Source organism: Neovison vison, chromosome 2, assembly GCF_020171115.1.
Source record: "Neovison vison isolate M4711 chromosome 2, ASM_NN_V1, whole genome shotgun sequence".
NCBI lineage: Eukaryota > Metazoa > Chordata > Mammalia > Carnivora > Mustelidae > Neogale > Neogale vison.
Window position 1 is genome coordinate 34,167,532 of NC_058092.1, and position 16,989 is coordinate 34,184,520.

The 16,989-nt window shown below is 50.5% G+C and overlaps 1 protein-coding gene across 2 annotated transcripts in view; it reads left to right on the plus strand.

The window, feature by feature from the left end:
• KDM4A (lysine demethylase 4A) overlaps window positions 1-16,410 on the plus strand; it is a 48,233-nt gene extending 31,823 nt beyond the window's left edge. For both annotated transcript variants that reach the window (XM_044238030.1, XM_044238031.1), the window contains exons 13-22: window positions 1,709-1,890; window positions 3,248-3,452; window positions 3,917-3,993; window positions 4,685-4,740; window positions 6,615-6,723; window positions 7,060-7,245; window positions 10,714-10,884; window positions 14,204-14,323; window positions 14,590-14,682; window positions 15,113-16,410. In XM_044238030.1, coding sequence (XP_044093965.1) covers window positions 1,709-1,890; window positions 3,248-3,452; window positions 3,917-3,993; window positions 4,685-4,740; window positions 6,615-6,723; window positions 7,060-7,245; window positions 10,714-10,884; window positions 14,204-14,323; window positions 14,590-14,682; window positions 15,113-15,253 — 1,340 coding nt within the window. In that variant the 3' untranslated portion in view covers window positions 15,254-16,410. The remainder of the gene's footprint in view (window positions 1-1,708; window positions 1,891-3,247; window positions 3,453-3,916; window positions 3,994-4,684; window positions 4,741-6,614; window positions 6,724-7,059; window positions 7,246-10,713; window positions 10,885-14,203; window positions 14,324-14,589; window positions 14,683-15,112) is intronic.
• Window positions 16,411-16,989: the final 579 nt, after the last annotated feature.

The window sequence follows — 16,989 nt, forward strand, 5'->3', positions numbered from 1 at the left end:
GTCTCATTAGAGTCAACGTGACTCTGAAGGCCGAGTGGGTAACTTTGTACACTGAGCTGGAGTTGCCAGAAATGCACAAGGAAATGGGCAGCTAGTGCAGGTGTGTACCAGAGTGTTCCTTGGGCTGCTCTGCATAGAGCTGTACAGGGCCTCTTCAGAGCGGTTCTATCTTGGAAGCAGTGGGATCACTGCAGGGGTTGTAGCCGGGGATTCCAAATGTCCGCACATAGTATGATACAGTGATCCCATGGAGGTCGTCCGTGGTGTGGCTGGCACAGAGCTGGTCTCCTGCCAGGTGCTGCCTACTTGGACCTTTTTTTGGACTCCTTTGCCAAAGAAGGACATCCCAAATGTAACGTCTTGTACTTGGCCTCACTTGGGGGAGCATCTGGAGAAACACTGTGGATTAGTTTATTTCAATATTTGTGGTTCTTTTTACCAAAGACGGTCTTCATTGACCCATAATTTTAGAGTTACAGTGTTTTCCTACCTCCTTGACCTTGCTTCTGTTGGAATCTGGTGGGCTCTGCCCATCTCTCTGATTTAAGGGGAACTCGAAAGTGTGCACTTTTATCCCTTCCATCTTGTTTTACGAGCACGGTTTTTTTTTTTTTTAAAGATTTTATTTATTTATTTGAGAGAGAGACAGTGAGAGAGAGCATGAGCGAGGAGAAGGTCAGAGAGCGAAGCAGACTCCCCATGGAGCTGGGAGCCCGATGTGGGACTCGATCCCGGGACTCCAGGATCACGCCCCGAGCCGAAGGCAGTCGTCCAACCAACTGAGCCACCCAGGCGTCCCAACGAGCACGGTTTTTTGTTTTCTGTTCAGCAATGTGTCTCTTTCTTTTCCTTCCTCAGGCAGTGCTGAGGCCCGCTGAATCTCATGCTCTGCCGGCTAGGGCAATGAAGAGAAACAGACTAGAGGTCTGGGAAAGACCACATAGTAAATATTTCAGGCTTTTCTCCTTCTGTCACATACTCTTCTTCATTTCTTTCCCTTAATCTTTTAAAGATAGAAAAATAATTCTTAGTTCCCCAACTGGATCGCATTTGTCCTGTGGGCCATTGTGTGCTAGGCCTTGGTCTAGACTCAATGTGCTACATCCTTTGGCTGGGAAAGAGGGTTTGTCTTGGTTGCAGTCTACTCTCATCCTCCGAGCAGAGCCAGGATGGTTGGGGATCCCTGTCCAGAAAAGGCAGAGACCCCACAGATCTTTCCTGAGGGAGCTGGAAAGTTCTGACCAAGGCACATGGTGTAAAAACTTGGAAGCCTTGCCGTTTCTTTGTTATTTTTGTTCCTTATTTCCCTTCAGTGCAGCTACAGAGGAAACTCTTAAAAGGTAGGGTCTCAACATGCTGGCATGTTGGAGGCAGCAAGTAACATGGTTTCTGGCAAGACTGTGTCTCACTGTGCTGCTTTTGGGCATAGGATTTGAATGCTGACAGCTGCCAGGGGAAAGGAGAGTGGGCTGAACTCGGGTATAAAGCTTAACCAGAGAAGGCGGCACAGGCAGGACTGTCTGCAGTATCTTCTGAGTATTGAAGGAGTCTTTTGGAAATCACCTCTGCCCTTTGCCTTTATCAGACCGGTAGGATCTGAGGTTTAGGCCAGACCTGGGACCAAGAATCCAGTGAGCTCATTGTCTCTTTAGGCAGAACTGCTGATGCACGGGGCTGGTGCTGACCCATTCTCTGCTTCCTGCTCTAGAGTCATCCGAACAGCTGACCCCGGAGGAGGAGGCTGAGGAGACAGAGGCCTGGGCCAAGCCCCTGAGTCAACTATGGCAGAACCGACCTCCGAACTTTGAGGCCGAGAAGGAATTCAATGAGACCATGGCCCAGCAGGCCCCTCACTGCGCAGTCTGTATGATCTTTCAGACCTACCATCAGGTATGCCCCCTTTATCCTCTCTGTGTACTCAGGCCCAGCAGTCTAGAGGGAAGCCAGGTTTAGCTGTGGGTACACAGAGCTTGTCACTGGTTGTCTTGGGAGAGCCTATTTTTCTAGCGCTCTCTGCCTCATCTCTGTCCTGGTCAGGCTTCTCCAGGCAGATAGTCCAGCAATGTGGGTTTTCACTGGAGAACGGTTTGCTGAAGAGCGGGGACAGAGGGTGTGTGTGTGTGTGTGTGTGTGTGTGTGTGTGTCTTAGCCTCGGTGGGGTGCCCTGTGGCCATCCTGTGGCATTCACAGTGTTTCCAGAGGAATCTGTCCTTCTCTTACCATTCTGGTTGGTGCTTGTTCCTTCCAGGCGGTTTTTCGTCCTGGCTAGTCTGGGGCATTGCGTTTCGTTACTGCAGTCTGCCAGATCCGCAGTGTTGTTGTCCTCTTGCCATTGCCACAGTGGACACGGGCAGTAGTCAGAAGGAACCGGGGGAGGGGGCAGGGAGGGAGGTGGAGAAGCAGTCCTCTGGTGGCTGTGGAGGCCTGGCTGCACTGAGCCTGGCGCGGCCCCAGACTGACGCTTGCCAAAGACTGGGACGTCGCACTGACGTGTTTTGGATTAGTAACTGGCTGTGCCTTTCCATCGACAAAAATGCAAAACTGAAGAAATATATGTGCCCCTGCCTGTGAGATAGGCAAATGGCCTGGTGGTTCTGTCAGCAGACCCTCACTGCGTGGGTCTCAGAGCTTCAGGAGGGGCCTGTGCCTCGGGTTGACATGCTTAGGGCCCTGTCCTTGGAATGGTTGTAGAGCCGGCAGATCCTGGCAGTCAGGCTGTTTGCCAAGGGAGGTACGTGGGTGTAGCATTCTTTACGGAGGGACCCTGATCCGGAAGTCCCAGGTGGGGGTCCAGCCGCGTGGCAGTGCTGCAGCTCAGGTGTCTCGCTGCTGTGGGCCCTGGGGGAACATCTGTTCTAGTCCACGAGGAATGTGCTCCGGGTCTTGTCCCTGGGTGGGGCCAGCCACGTGGTGCCGCACATCGGGGAGCCCGCAAGAGCGACCTTGCTAACACCTCAGTGCGTTTTATTACCACTTGGTTTGGGAAGATGGAAATCCCAGTTGCCTCTTACCTCACTCCCTTTTCTCAGTTGTCCCCAGGGGCCTCTGTTTGATGCTGCTGTGAGAAATTGAATTTGAGTCATCAGAGGTAACTTCAATTAGCAGCTCTGGGATAATGGCTGTGCACCCGGGAGCCATAGCCAGAGTCCTGCCAGTAAGAGAGGCAGCTTTCTGCTGACCGAGCAGGTAGAAAGCTGGGAACACGGGCGCGTGTTCGCTGAGGGATGCACTTGCTCTCTCTCCTTAGGTCGAGTTTGGAGGCCTTAGTCAGAGCTGTGGAAACACTTCAGCTCTAGCTGTCCAGAAGCAGAGGACCAAGCCATTGATTCCAGAAATGTGTTTTACCTCCACTGGCTGCAGCACGGACATCAACCTTTCTACCCCTTACCTTGAGGAGGACGGCACCAGCCTTCTCGTTTCCTGCAAGAAGTGCAGTGTCCGCGTCCATGCCAGTGAGTGCCTTGCCTATCGCCTGCGACCTGACCCAGGCGCCTGGGCTTGCTCAGTGCCGGTCTCACCCCATATTGGCCTCCCTCCAACCTGCCAGTGGCCTCCCCAGGCCCTCAACTGCAGATTGCTCTTGTGTTGTTGGGGAGTTTGCTGCTGATGGACTTGGAATTGCACTGACTTTGGGGTCTACTTTGTGCTGTTCACTGGGCCTCAGATACCAGGAGGTGATTAGTCTGTGCTGCTCCCTCCGTGTTTAAACCAGGCAGTGCACAGTCTCTGCCTTTTCGAGACTTTGGGCCACGGAGCTGTATGGGTGAACCCTTGGGTCCCTGACTCTAGAATTCAGGGGTTTTTCTGTAAGATTTGGTTGCAGCTTTCACACTGGTAGTGTATGGAAAGGAGTTGCAGGTGTACATTCTCGCCCTGGCCTCTGGGTTTAATTTGCTCATCCTGGTGTCCTTGTTAGGTTGTTACGGGGTACCCCCTGCAAAGGCTTCTGAAGACTGGATGTGTTCTCGGTGTTCAGCTAATGCCCTGGAGGAGGTGAGTGGTCCACACTGTTTCATCTTGCCTGTGACCCTTGGCTTTGCTCAGGGCCGGGCTTTTTCATGTGGACTTCCTATCTCCGGCAGTCTACACAGTGTGCCTGGTACACAGTGATGGCAAAGAGGGCAGATTGTCAGAATAAATCTCCAGGACAGCGTGGCTGCCGCCCATCTGTGGTGGGCCGTGAATGGGGTCTGGAAGCTGTGTCAGCTACATTGTGTCCAGACCCCGTAGAGGTCCTCCTGAGGACCAGTTGTAAGCCACTTCAGAGAATCTTGCTATTGGGTTGGGGCATCAAAAGGGGCTCATGGTTCTTTTGGTAGCTTTCTCATCATCAGCCCTTGCCCCGGAACCTAGCAGTACCCCATGTAGGAGGCGGCAGAGCCCTGTAATGCCTCCAGTTTGAGCAGAGTGTTCTTGGTGACTGCTTCTAGTTATTATTAGCAGAAACAGCGAAGAGGATTATGTTGAGTCAAGCGAATACTTGGTGTACTTTAGCCCTGGGTGGTCTCCCTGTCTTCCTGTAGGGCAGTTCTGCTTACATGGACTGTGTAGGCGAGGCCCCACATGCTGGTAAGCCGCTTTCTTATGTGGTGGCTGCAGTTACCCAAAGGAGGCCAAGGAGAGAGCAGATTGGATATTAATGACTTGGTGGTAACCCCCCTTCCTCCCCCTCCCTTCTTGGCAGGATTGCTGTTTGTGCTCATTACGAGGGGGAGCCCTACAGAGAGCCAATGATGACAGGTGAGTTTCCGAGCGGTGGCTCTGATGCTCTGTTCCGGAGCAGTGTGCAGAGAGGCACTGGGAGGGCAGTGGCTGTTCGTCACAGTGACTGATGGAGGGTTTGGGAAGCACATCATTGGAGCTGGAATAGCATTGCCAAGACTGATTTTAAAAACGGGATGCCCGGGGCACTTGGGTGGCTCAGTGGGTTAAGCCGCTGCCTTTGGCTCAGGTCATGATCTTGGGGTCCTGGGATCGAGTCCCGCATCAGGCTCTCTGCTCAGCAGGGACCCTGCTTCCCTCTCTCTCTGCCTGCTTCTCTGTCTACTTGTGATCTCTCTCAGTCAAATAAATAAAATGAAATCTTTAAAAACAAAACAAAACAAAACAAAAAAAACGGGATGCCCAGGGGAGCCAAGCAGCTTTAGACCTTTCTGATCTAGCTTCTCCTCTGAGGAGGAGATGTAAGTGATACCTTCTTTGCAAGGAGCTAAGACAGACTCAGAGGTTTGGAGACCCCGCATAGGTGATACAGAGGCTCCAGGGGCTGGAAGTGAGGACAGTTACTTTATTGTAGCTGGGGCTGGTGTAGAGGTGGCTGTAGCCAGGGGCTTGTGAGCACTTGTCCACAGGCAACACACCCTGGCTTAGACCTACTCTCGGAAGGAGGGTGCATGTCCTTTGGGAGCAGAACGGGATGTGGAGGAGAGCTCAGCCTTGCCCACCTCGTGTGGAGTACGTTCCACAGTCTGGGCATTGTTGCTGGCAGGCAGCAGCCTTTCACCGAGCTGAGCCTTTGTGCCTGGTCTCCGCTTATGCGTTCGGAGGTAGAAGCGTGAGGCGGATGAAGGGCTTGCTCTGCAAAAGCTGGCTGAGTTGGGTGTGGTGCCCACGGGTCAGTGGGCAGCCAGTGGTGAGTATCCTCCTTCCAGCTCCTGTCCCGTTGGGACTGGAGCCCTGCTGCCTGCAAGAGCCTCCCCACCCTTCGTGCCATTCCAGGTAGACGACTCTTCTCCTTGCCGCTTCCACGCCTTTAAAGACACTTGCTGCCATTTCTTAAGGCCACCGTGTTCCTCATAGTTGTGAGAGAGCACTGTTGCAGGTTCTTCCTTACTTGGAGTAGAAGTGGCTCTGCTTGAGCCCCCCGCCTTCCCCGTGTATTCCTGATTCTGCCCTTGTGGGGCCGCGCCCAACCAATCTGCTCTAGCTCTCTTGCACAGAAGCCCCACTATGGGTGGTAGGTTTCCACCGGGCCTGGTTTCAGGGGCTCTCATCATGGTGCACGTCAGTTTCTCAGAATGCCCAGAACAGTAACTCTCCCAGGGGGTTCATTGAACAGAGCTATCAGAGTAAGGCCTGGGCCAGACCTTAACAAGTGAGGGTGCTGTGGATGAAGGGAGCAGAGGGAGAGGTTATCTCAGCTTCGGGGAAGAGTTTGGGTAAAGGCCGAGAGGGGAGATCTATGGCTACTGGCAGACAGGGCACCCGGGGAGACATTTTAAGACATTACCACCGTGCTTCTGTGGTAAAAGAAGTCTTTATAGAGCTCTCAGATTTGTTTTCACTCCCTGAAACCTGCCCCACTCAATTAGCTCTAGTTGTACTCATTTTGCAGCAGACTGGGAATGAATCTGTGGTGTGAGAAGCACAACCCTGGGCTAACCCAGGGCGGTTTGCTGGGGACCCATCCCCGTACTCAGTATGGAGACACTCCTGGTTCTTACCTTGCTGGGCCCGGGGACCTTGCAGGTGGAATTGGAAGTAAGAGGCCATCTTGGGTCAGGGATGGAGCACTGTGGGCAGGCCCACTCGCTCTTGACTCTTGATAGATTTGATGAGGAGGCCGCAGGGCCTTGGAGCCAGAGGTGACTGAGGTTGCCTTTGACTTTTGGCAGGTGGGTCCACGTGTCTTGTGCTGTGGCAATTTTGGAAGCAAGGTTTGTCAACATCGCCGAAAGAAGTCCAGTGGATGTGAGCAAAATTCCCCTGCCCCGCTTCAAACTGGTAAGGAAGAGATGGGTTTGGGGACTCTGTCCGTCATTTCCCCATTTACACGTCTCTGGGTGGAGAGCATAACAGTTCTGAGGGCATCCTTTCCTCCGCGTGACCCAGTGTTCCTCTTTTACCCTTGGTTTTGGTCAGAGGCTCTGAGTCACCGTATGGTTAAAACTATTTCATGAGAACACACATGCTCAGATGGGAGTTTGGAAGAGGTGTGTGTGTCCTCTTCTTTTGGGAGGAAGGTTGCTCATTGGGCTCTGTGCATCTGGGCTGGGGAACGGCAGAGGAGACAGCACTGGTAGCTCCTGGAGTCCCTGGCTTGCCTCCCTTATGTTGTAGAAATGTGTCTTCTGTAAGAAGCGGAGGAAAAGGACCGCCGGCTGCTGCGTGCAGTGTTCTCACGGCCGCTGCCCGACCGCCTTCCACGTGAGCTGCGCCCAGGCTGCGGGGGTGGTGATGCAGCCCGACGACTGGCCTTTTGTCGTCTTCATTACCTGCTTTCGGCACAAGATCCCCAGTCTGGAGGTGAGGGAGGATGCTGGTCTGCAATCCTCTTACCCGTCTCTAGATCTCTGCAGGCTGTCCATTAATTGTGTCGGCAAGTATGCTCTCTGGTGTTCTGCCTTGTGGACAGTGCCGGTGAGGAAGGGACAAAGAGGCGGCCCCAGTTCATCTCTGCTCCCTGCTTGGCACCAGACTGCTTGTGGTTGGGTCCTTGTGATTATCTGTGTACTTGTTTGCCACTCCTCCTCGAGGGGCCCTAGCTGTTGCTGCTTTTTTTTTTTTTTTTTAAAGATTTACTTATTTATTTATTTGACACAGAGAGAGATCACAAGTAGGCAGAGAGGCAGGCAGAGAGAGAGAGAGGATGAAGCAGGCTCCCTGCTAAGCAGAGAGCCCAATGCAGGACTCGAACCCAGGACCCCGAGATCATGACCTGAAGGCAGAGACTTAACCCACTGAGCCACCCAGGCGCCCCTGGGCCCTAGCTTCTTCTTCTTCTTCTTCTTCTTTTTTTTTTTAATTAAAAAAAATTTTTTTTAAATTTAATTTATTTGATAGAGATTACAAGTAGGCAGAGAGGCAGGCAGAGAGAGGGGGAAGCAGGCTCCCTGCTGAGCAGAGAGCCCGATGCGGGGCTCGATCCCAGGAACCTGGGATCATGACCTGGGCTGAAGGCATAGGCTTTAACCCACTGAGCCACCCAGGTGCCCCTGGGCCCTAGCTTCTTAATGGGAGCGCTCCTGTTCCTTAACACCATGTCCAGGACACAGCGGGGGCTTGGTAGATAGTGTGAACTGGAGGAGAGACCTCAGAGGACTTAGCCCTTAATGAGCATATGGTAGAGATTTTTGTGCTTCTCTAAATAGTGAAACTTGGAGAAAATTATATGTCATCCCAGCTAGACAAGTTATGAGAGGGTTTGGGTAGAAGATGGCAGTTGAAGTGGGACTTCAGCGGAGGTAGGAGTTGGGGCGCCTGGGTGTCTCAGTGGGTTAAGCCTCTGTCTTCGGCTCGGGTCATGATCTCAGGGTCCTGGGATCGAGCCCCACATCGGGCTCTCTGCTCAACAGGGAGTCTGCTTCCCCCTCTCTCTCTGCCTGCCTCTCTGCCTACTTGTGATCTCTCTCTCTGTTAAATAAATAATTAAAATCTTTAAAAGAAAAAAATAAAAAAGGAAGTAGGAATTGTGAGAGGGAGGGCTTTTGGGCCTCAGAGGCAGAGTGAACACGTCTCAGGAGAATAGACACGTAAGACTGGTTCTGGGAATGTGGCTGGGCTGGCGGTTGAGGCCCTGGACTGCCCTTCTTAGGTGTTTGAGTTCTCTTTTGCTAGATGAGAACTTTTCAAAAATTATGATTTTGAGCCATATTTCTTAACAGTTACTCTGGTAGTGGATTCAGAGGCCCAAAGAATAAGAATTTGAGACAGGGAGACTGGTTAGTCTGGGTGTGGAGTGAGTCTGCAGTGGGAACACACCAGGTAGAGCTTTGGGGTCACATCTCACCGCGGAGTCCTATGATGGGTGGAATTGACGGTTTGTTGACCATCCTGGAGAGGGGAACATGGGGAAAGGAGTGAAGGAGTATGAAATGAAAAGGGCTCAAATTACTTCCCTGAAAGATGGGGAGAGTGCAAAAATGATGCTATTAACTGTGACCAAAACTGATTCAGAGTAGGGCTTCCAAGGGAAAGGGGGAGTGGGGGGAAAAAGAGGGTAGGACCTTTGACTTTGGGATCATTTCTGGAGAATTCTGATGGAGCCGCCAGCAGGCAGCTGCTTTAACTAAGACGGTGAAGTTTTGGATCTCACCAGTTTTTAACAGGGTAGTTCAGTCCAGTTGCCATTAAAAACTGGGCCCTGGAGATTCCTAATATGAGGAACAGATGGCAGAGCAGAAGCCAGTGAAAGTAGCTGAGGAAGTATAGACAGAAGCCGGTGGAGAGAGATCGGGGGGCTGTGTGCTCTGGGGCGGGCAGCTCTGGTGTCATGTTCATCGGTGCCCCATGCTGCGGAGTCGCCATGGGGTCTTGCGGTCAGGAGCCGGACTGTAGTTGGGGGAGTTAGAGTTGAATAAGAGAGGCCGCGATAAAGCCTGTCAGCAGTACAGTGAGCACGGTAGTGCAGGACACAAGATACTGGTCTGGAGGAGCAAACCCGTCACTACCATGTGGCATCATGGCAGAGGTCTTACTGGCTGACTGGATTCTTTTTCATAAAGATCTTTCACTGAGCACAAGAGACGATCAGGTGGGTGAGGAGCTCAGCAAGAGGGAAGCTAGTCTTTGTGAGGGAGAGACTGGAGGGGCAGTGGGTGAGGTTGCGCTGAGCCTTCATGGCTCAGGGGGCAGGAGTTTGGTTATGGAGGCAGGACAGTGACTTGGGCATTGCCATTGGCTCTCCATATCCTTAAATTGGCAGCTGTTGACTCCTGGTGCTGTGAGAAAAGGGGGGGACCGTGGAGTACTTCTTTCACTCTTTCACCCTTCAAATACTGACTGAGCCCCTCTTACGTGTCAGGCTCCCGTGTAGGTGCTGGGAGTGTTCCAGTGAACCAGGCAAAACCAAGCCTGTCCTGCTACATGTAGTCGAAAGACTGGGAGAGACGTGTAAATGTACAGTATATCTGATGGGGAGGAGTGTGGCGGATGAAAACATAGCAGGATAAGGGGAGTGGAAGAGGCGTAGTAAGCTGCAGTGTCCATAGGTTGACACTGGGATGTGAAGGGGCTGGTGTGCAGCTGACTGGGGAACAGCATTTCCGGTCAAGGGGCCCCGCAGGGCTAAGATTGAGCTGTGGGCCTGTTCAGCACACATGCTGAGGCTTCAGTAAAGCCACCATTGTGACAGAGCACAGTGCTTGGGGAACTCAGGGGGCAGTGGTTGGAGAGGATGCCACCAGATGCTCTGGGATCCCATTTGCATCAAGGACAAGTTCAGAATAAGAGCCAGCAGGGCCCTTAAAGTGGGGAGTCCGTGGTCACATGCAGCTGAGGACCTCTAGGGGACCTTGACCGTTGTGCTGTAGCCCTGAGGATAGCGCTCGTGCTGAGAAGAGCGTGGAGGAGTGTCTGGGGCCCTGGGCTCGGGTCTCCTGAGGAGTGTCCACCCTGTTGTGTCTGAGCTGTGTGCAGGAGTGGGTGAGGAGTAGGTCCGTGTCTGGCAGCAGTAGGGAAGTGACAAAGGTCTCTTCTGGGAGACAGTCTGAGGTAAGGGAACTAGGCGGGCGGTGTAAGGTGTAAGACAGTATGGACCGGGAATTTAGGAGGTGCTGCATTTATGGAGGAGAACAGGATGCTAGTGTTTCGTAGAATCACTATAGAGGTGTGGGTATCTGAAAAGTCCGGGTCCACCTGCCACCCTTAGTCCTTTTTACATTTTCATTTCCGTGCTTGTCTCTCCCTGGGAAAGAAAAACCAACTGATCTTGGTTCCCATTTTCCAGTCCTGTCAACTGGATGTGGGAGTAACCTCCGCCTCTGTTTTTCCCAGCGTGCCAAGGGGGCCTTGCAGAGCATCACCGCCGGCCAGAAGGTCATCAGCAAGCACAAGAATGGGCGCTTCTACCAGTGTGAGGTGGTCAGGCTCACCACCGAGACCTTCTATGAAGTTAACTTTGATGATGGTTCCTTCAGCGACAATCTCTATCCCGAGGACATAGTGGTAATGACTGCGAGGAGCTGCATGGGTGGTCTGGGTTGAGGGTGTTTCTGGGTCTGGCTGACAGACTGACTGTGTGCCTGCCTGCCATCTTTAGCCAGGCCCGAAGTTCCATCAATCTTTCCCTGAACAGAAAGGAGCGTTTGTGTTGGTCTTTCCTCACCAAGAAAATTGTGTGCTGCTGGGCTACCCTGCTCTGTCTAGAAGCTTACAGGAATCTTTATTTTCTGCTGTACTTTGTACTTTGCTTCTTTAATCTAAGCCAACCTTGCAAGGGGCTGTAAGGCCATGCAAGAGCGTAGGCAGTGGAATCTGCCCAGGGGGCCAATACCAGCTTGTTTGCTTATCAGTAGCTGTGTGATTTTGGAGAATTAGCCAACTCTCTTTCCTGTCTGGTCCCTCTTAGTGGACATGGAATTTGGTTTGGTTCTTTTTTTAAATTTTTTACTTTTTAAAAGATTTTATTTTTTACTTATTTGACAGAGAAATCACAAGTAGGCAGAGAGGCAGGCAGAGAGAGGGGGAAGCAGGCTCCCTGCGGAGCAGAGATCCCGATGTGGGGCTCGATCTCAGGACCCTGAGATCATGACCTGAGCTGAAGGCAGAGGCCTAACTCACTGAGCCACCCAGGCACCCTTGGTTTGGTTCTTTATAGGTGACGACTTCCAGGCCAAGTAGGAACTACTTAGTAGCTATCCCTGGCCTGCTTAAGTTATTGACACCCGACACCCACACTTCTAGGTTTCCTGGCTCAGTACTGAGGACTTAGTTCAAGTTTCCCTTATCCTCACTCTGTCTTTTCGTATGTTAGATTGAGCACCAAGGTAGAGGGATGAAGCCACTTCTGCCTTTACCAAATCTAGTATTTCCCACCTTTATACTGCATTAGCAACCTAGTTGCTAAAACCACATTCATTAGTTACAAGGTAGACTTGAGTCACCGTAAAGATGATGTTAATAGTATCTGTGGCAGTAGAATAGGTGTAACTTAACCAAGCTCTTCTAATCTATCAGGCGCTATACTAAATGCTTCACGGCAGGTGTCTATCTCACTTTTCATACCAGTTCTGAGAAGCTGGTGGGGGTATCTCTAATTTACAAATCTGTGATCTCAGGACTCTGTTTTCTAAGTTACTGAGGACCCCACAGGTTTTTTTTTGTTTTTTTTTTTTTTTTTGTGGGTAATGTCTATCAGCATTTGTTGGAAATTAAAATGGAGATAACTAATTTAAAACAATTTTTTTTTTTTTTAATGGGGTGTCTTGGTGGCTCAGTTGGTTAAGCATCTGCCTTCGGCTCAGGTCATGATCCCAGGGTGCTGGGATCAAGCCCCACATTGGGCTTCCTGCTCAGTGGGGAGCCTGCTTCTCCCTCTGCCTCTGCTGCTCCCTCTGCTTATGCTGTCTCTTTCTCTGTCAAATAAATAAATAAAATCTTTTTTAAATAAATAAAATCTTAAAACAATCTGGGTTTTTTAATTGAAAAATAACCATTTTAAAGCAATATTAGACGGAGGAATTCCATTTTTCTACAATTCTGCAAATCTCCTTAATCTTTTAAGATTTTTATTTATTTATAAGTAAATTTTACACCCAACATGGGGCTCAAACTCATGACCTTGAGATCGAGTCATGTGCTCTACTGGCTGAGACAGCCAGGCACCCCAGATTCTGCAAATCTCTTTAATGTTGTATCTTCATTCATTCCGTTGTGATGTATTGTTTTGGTTAAAGTATATGAAGAAAATTCAGCCTCACGGGGGAGGAGTGTTTTAATCACCTTTCACACTATTGTGATTATTCTTTGGGTACTACACCAAAAGTCAATGAGGAGTGGCTTCTTGAAAGTTAGTTGCAGGGTGGAATCTGAAAGTAGGTCAGTGAATTTATATTAAAATCCACTGGCTTATGTTGCACTGAGAATGAATCTTTACTTACGCCTGATTTTGTAACATCATACATTGGGTATTTAGAAAGTACTCATGCATTAGACTATGAAGATCTTCCAAATGTTAATTTTTTTTTTAAGATTTTAATTATGTATTTGACAGAGATCACAAGTAGGCAGAGAGGCAGGCAGAGAGAGAGAGAGAGAGAGGAGGCAACAGGCTCCTCGCTGAGCAGAGTCCGATGCGAGGCTCGATCCCAGGACCCTGGGATCACGACTTGAGCCTAAGGCAGAGGTTTTAACCCCCTGAGCCACCCAGGTGCCCCTAAATGTTAAATTTTTATTATACAGTATCAAAAATCACATTTATTAGTATAACTGCTCAGAAATTTATTTATTTAAATCATTTTTTTCTTTTTAATTTAAGTAATCTCCATACCCAACATGGGGCTTGAATCCACGACTCTAAGATCAAGAGTCGCATGCTCCACCTGGTGCCCCTCAGAAATAACTTCAAATTTGGCAAAGCTTCAAGCTTAGTATGGTGATACAACTTCCCTGGAGTTCTAATTTTTCTAAAAGCTTAAGTTTTATTATTGGCAGTACTATGACTTCTTTTCCTTGAAGTGACAGACTTATTTCATTCATTTCCAAGAGGATGTCTGCCAGTACTCAAGTCTGAATAACCGTAGTTTGTCAGCCAGTTTTTCAAATAGAGCCAGTGCTCCATGATAAAAGCAGCTCACAGGTCGGTTACACGGCGCTTTTCCTCAAGATAACCATTGTTCTTAAGCAGGTAGCCAAAGTGTCCGCCTCTGAGTGCTCACATGTACTCAAGGACTAAAATTTGACAAAGCAAGTTTTTCTGCCTCATCAAGAGACATTGTTAGGTGAAACCAGGAATTTTTCCTTTTTTTTTTTCCCTCCCCCACTAAATTATGAGTGCACAGCGGTGAGGAATACGGTAACAACTGCTGATGCTCACAGCCGCTGCCTTGTGCTGAGGAACAAGCAGTTTTACCTGTTAGAGCTTTTACACCATAGCTGCAAAGGTCAACTCAGAGAAAGAGGCTAATTTTTTTTATACTCTGAAATCCTCATTCTAGTATTTCTTCAGGGCAGAGCTCTGTCCTCTGATCTTTAGCAGGACAGTTAAAGGATTGTGAGAAGGAGTCTTGATCTTGGCACTGTGTTTATTAAGTTTACTGGAAGCTTACTCTGGCTGCCCTTTTCTGTCACCTCAGAGCGTCGGGAGTAGAGATACAGGGCTGACTTGGACTCAGCAGGCAGCTCTTGAACTTGTATCTTTCAGCCCAGCGAGAGCCTGCCTTGTGCGGGCAGACATCTGAGCAGGAATTTGTCCTGGTTCCTTCTTCCCTAAGTAGATGGTGATGAGGGATCTTCTTTTCACTCTTCTTACTTACTGTTCCCTCAGAGTCAGGACTGTCTCCAGTTGGGTCCTCCCGCTGAAGGAGAGGTGGTCCAAGTGAGATGGACAGATGGCCAAGTCTACGGAGCCAAATTTGTGGCCTCGCACCCCATCCAGATGTACCAGGTAGCCAAAGGTTTTTTTGGGGGCGCTGGGGAATACTTGATTGATTCAGTGTTTCCTCCGAGGGGAGCTCTAGGGAGAGCTCACCTGTTAGTAACCCTTTCAGAGTGTGCGGCTGCCCTGTGTCCTGTCTGCCGGAAGCGGCTTCATTTTGGTAGTCCTTTTTTCAGTGTTCTGGATCCTTCCTGTGATGGCAGGAAATTGCCACTATGCACAGCGGACCAGGGAGTCAGGGATATCACAGCCAAAGGTCTTTGTTTACTTGGTAGGTGGAGTTTGAGGATGGCTCACAGCTTGTGGTTAAGAGAGATGACGTGTACACGCTGGATGAAGAGCTTCCCAAGAGGGTCAAATCCAGACTGGTGAGTGTGCCTGCTATGTGCCCTTGACTGGCGAGCATGATTCTGTGTGCCCTTGACTGGCGAGTGTGCCTTCCGTGTGCCCTGTACTGGTGAGCCTGTTTTCTGTGTGCCCTTGACTGGTGAGTGTACTTTCTGTGTACCCTTGACTGGTGAGTGTACTTTCTGTGTACCCTTGACTGGTGAGCATGTTTTCTGTGTGCCCTTGACTGGTGAGTGTGCCTTCCGTATGTCCTTGACTGGTGGGCATGCTTTCTGTGTACCCTTGACTGGTGAGTGTGTTTTTTGTGTACCCTTGACTGGTGAGTGTGCTTTCTGTGTGCCCTTGGCTCCCGTCCGGGAGGGAGTGAACAAAGCAAGGGTGTGTCCTTTTGTTCTTTCCTCTGGGTGGTTGGCTACAGAGTGCTCATTTGGCTTGCTTATTCTTCTGTAGTCTGTAGCCTCCGACATGCGCTTCAATGAGATTTTCACGGAGAAGGAGGTTAAGCAGGAAAAGAAACGGCAACGAGTGATCAACTCAAGATACCGGGAGGATTACATCGAGCCTGCACTATACCGAGCCATCATGGAGTAGGTGCTTCTGGGGGCCAGCAGGTGCCCAGCCATCAAGGCGACAGCACTGGGGTTCCACAGCACAGCAGACACTTGGAACTCTGAAGTCTCTGCAAGTGAAGTTGTAAAATGAAAAGGAATGGAATAACTGACCCCATCATCCTCTCACGCCCCCGTTCCCCGTCGCATTCCGCTGTAGTGAAAGGACAGCCTTTCTTGGACTTGTGGCAGCAGCCGCCTATCTCCCCGCTGAAGGGCTGAGCACTGAAATGCGGGGCTGCACTGGCCCTGGTCTACAGTGGGGTCAACTGCGCTGGCCGGGCTGGTTGCCTAGGACTTAGCTTCCTAACAGTCACCTGCACCAATGAGGCCGAGGTGCTGGTGCTTATCCCTCCCCCTTTTGTATTTATGTGTGTATGTGCGTGTGCGGGTGCGTGTGCGTGTGTGTGTGTTTGGTTGGACCAGCTTCTGCCAGCCCCTGGCCTTTACTTTCTTCCTTGCCTGTCCAGGGCAACAAAATGTGAAATTCTGCCCTCAGTTGAGCTGAGTAAAGGCTCTTGGGGGTTGGCTGGAGATGGAGTGTGGTATCTGTCTGTCCCTGGAACTGCCTCGAGAGAGTGCTGGCAAAGCTGCAGTATCGAGATGTCACAGAGTTAATGCCTCCTCTTCGTCCTGTCTTGGAGGAGAAGACTGGGGGTAACATGGGTGTGTGCCTGTTCATGCTAGGCACAGAGCCTCTGTGGCACAGTATTAGAGGGTATGGCTGGGGAATACCCTGAAGGGGGTTCTTAACAATGGAAGCAGGCAGAGCCTGGTGGGTGATTCTGTCAACAGAAAATTGCAATCATGCAGGGGCTGGGAGGGTTAAGATGAATTGGGGCCATTGAAGACCAGGGGCAGGTTTAGACATGTCCCTGGTCTGGGGGTGGGAGGGAGCTGATTTGGGGGTGGGGGTGGGAATGGAGGGCAACACTGAAGGGGTTAAACAGGTTTTTGCTCCTCATGAATTTGTTTGCCTGGGCCCAGAATTGGAGGGCTTCACACCTATACCCTGTGTATACAAGAATCAGATTTATAATACTTCCCTGTTTTTTGTTACGTATGAACGCTATAAACCAAATTATTTTGAAAACTGGTGCATCACCTTGTCCTTAGCAATAAAATGTGTTGAGCAGAGGATTGGTTGTGTCTGCCCCAAGGAGCCTGAGTGGCCCAGGGTCAGGCTGGGGGTGTATCTAGTAATAAATTCTGGAGCAGGGCCAGGTATTTTAAAGTTTTTTTTAAAATATCTATTTATTTGACAGAAAGGCAGCACGAGAGGGAATACATGCAGTGGGAGTGGGCAAGGGAGAAGCAGACTCCCCACTGAGCAGGGAACCCAATGCGGGGCTCAATCCCCGGACCCTGGGATCATGACCTGAACCCAAGGCAGATATTCAACGACTGAGCCACCCAGGTGCCCCCAAGGCCAGGTATTTTAAGAAGACTCAGGCAGGACCAGGAAGCTGTCCTAAAAGTGATGGGTTCCTTGTCAAGGTCTGGTCCTGTGGCTGTGTGCTAGACCAGGCAAGATGACAGACACATGGGAGGCAGAGGCACTTGTGGCTCTGAGCCCCTTGTTTTGTTTCCTTTGCCTTAGGGATGGGAAGGAGGGAATGGAAGACCAGACCACTTTCACAGTCAAACGGGGTTTGGTCTCTCACTTCTGCTACACTTGATTATCTTCACCGAGCTGGTCCAACTTAATACCATGTGTTC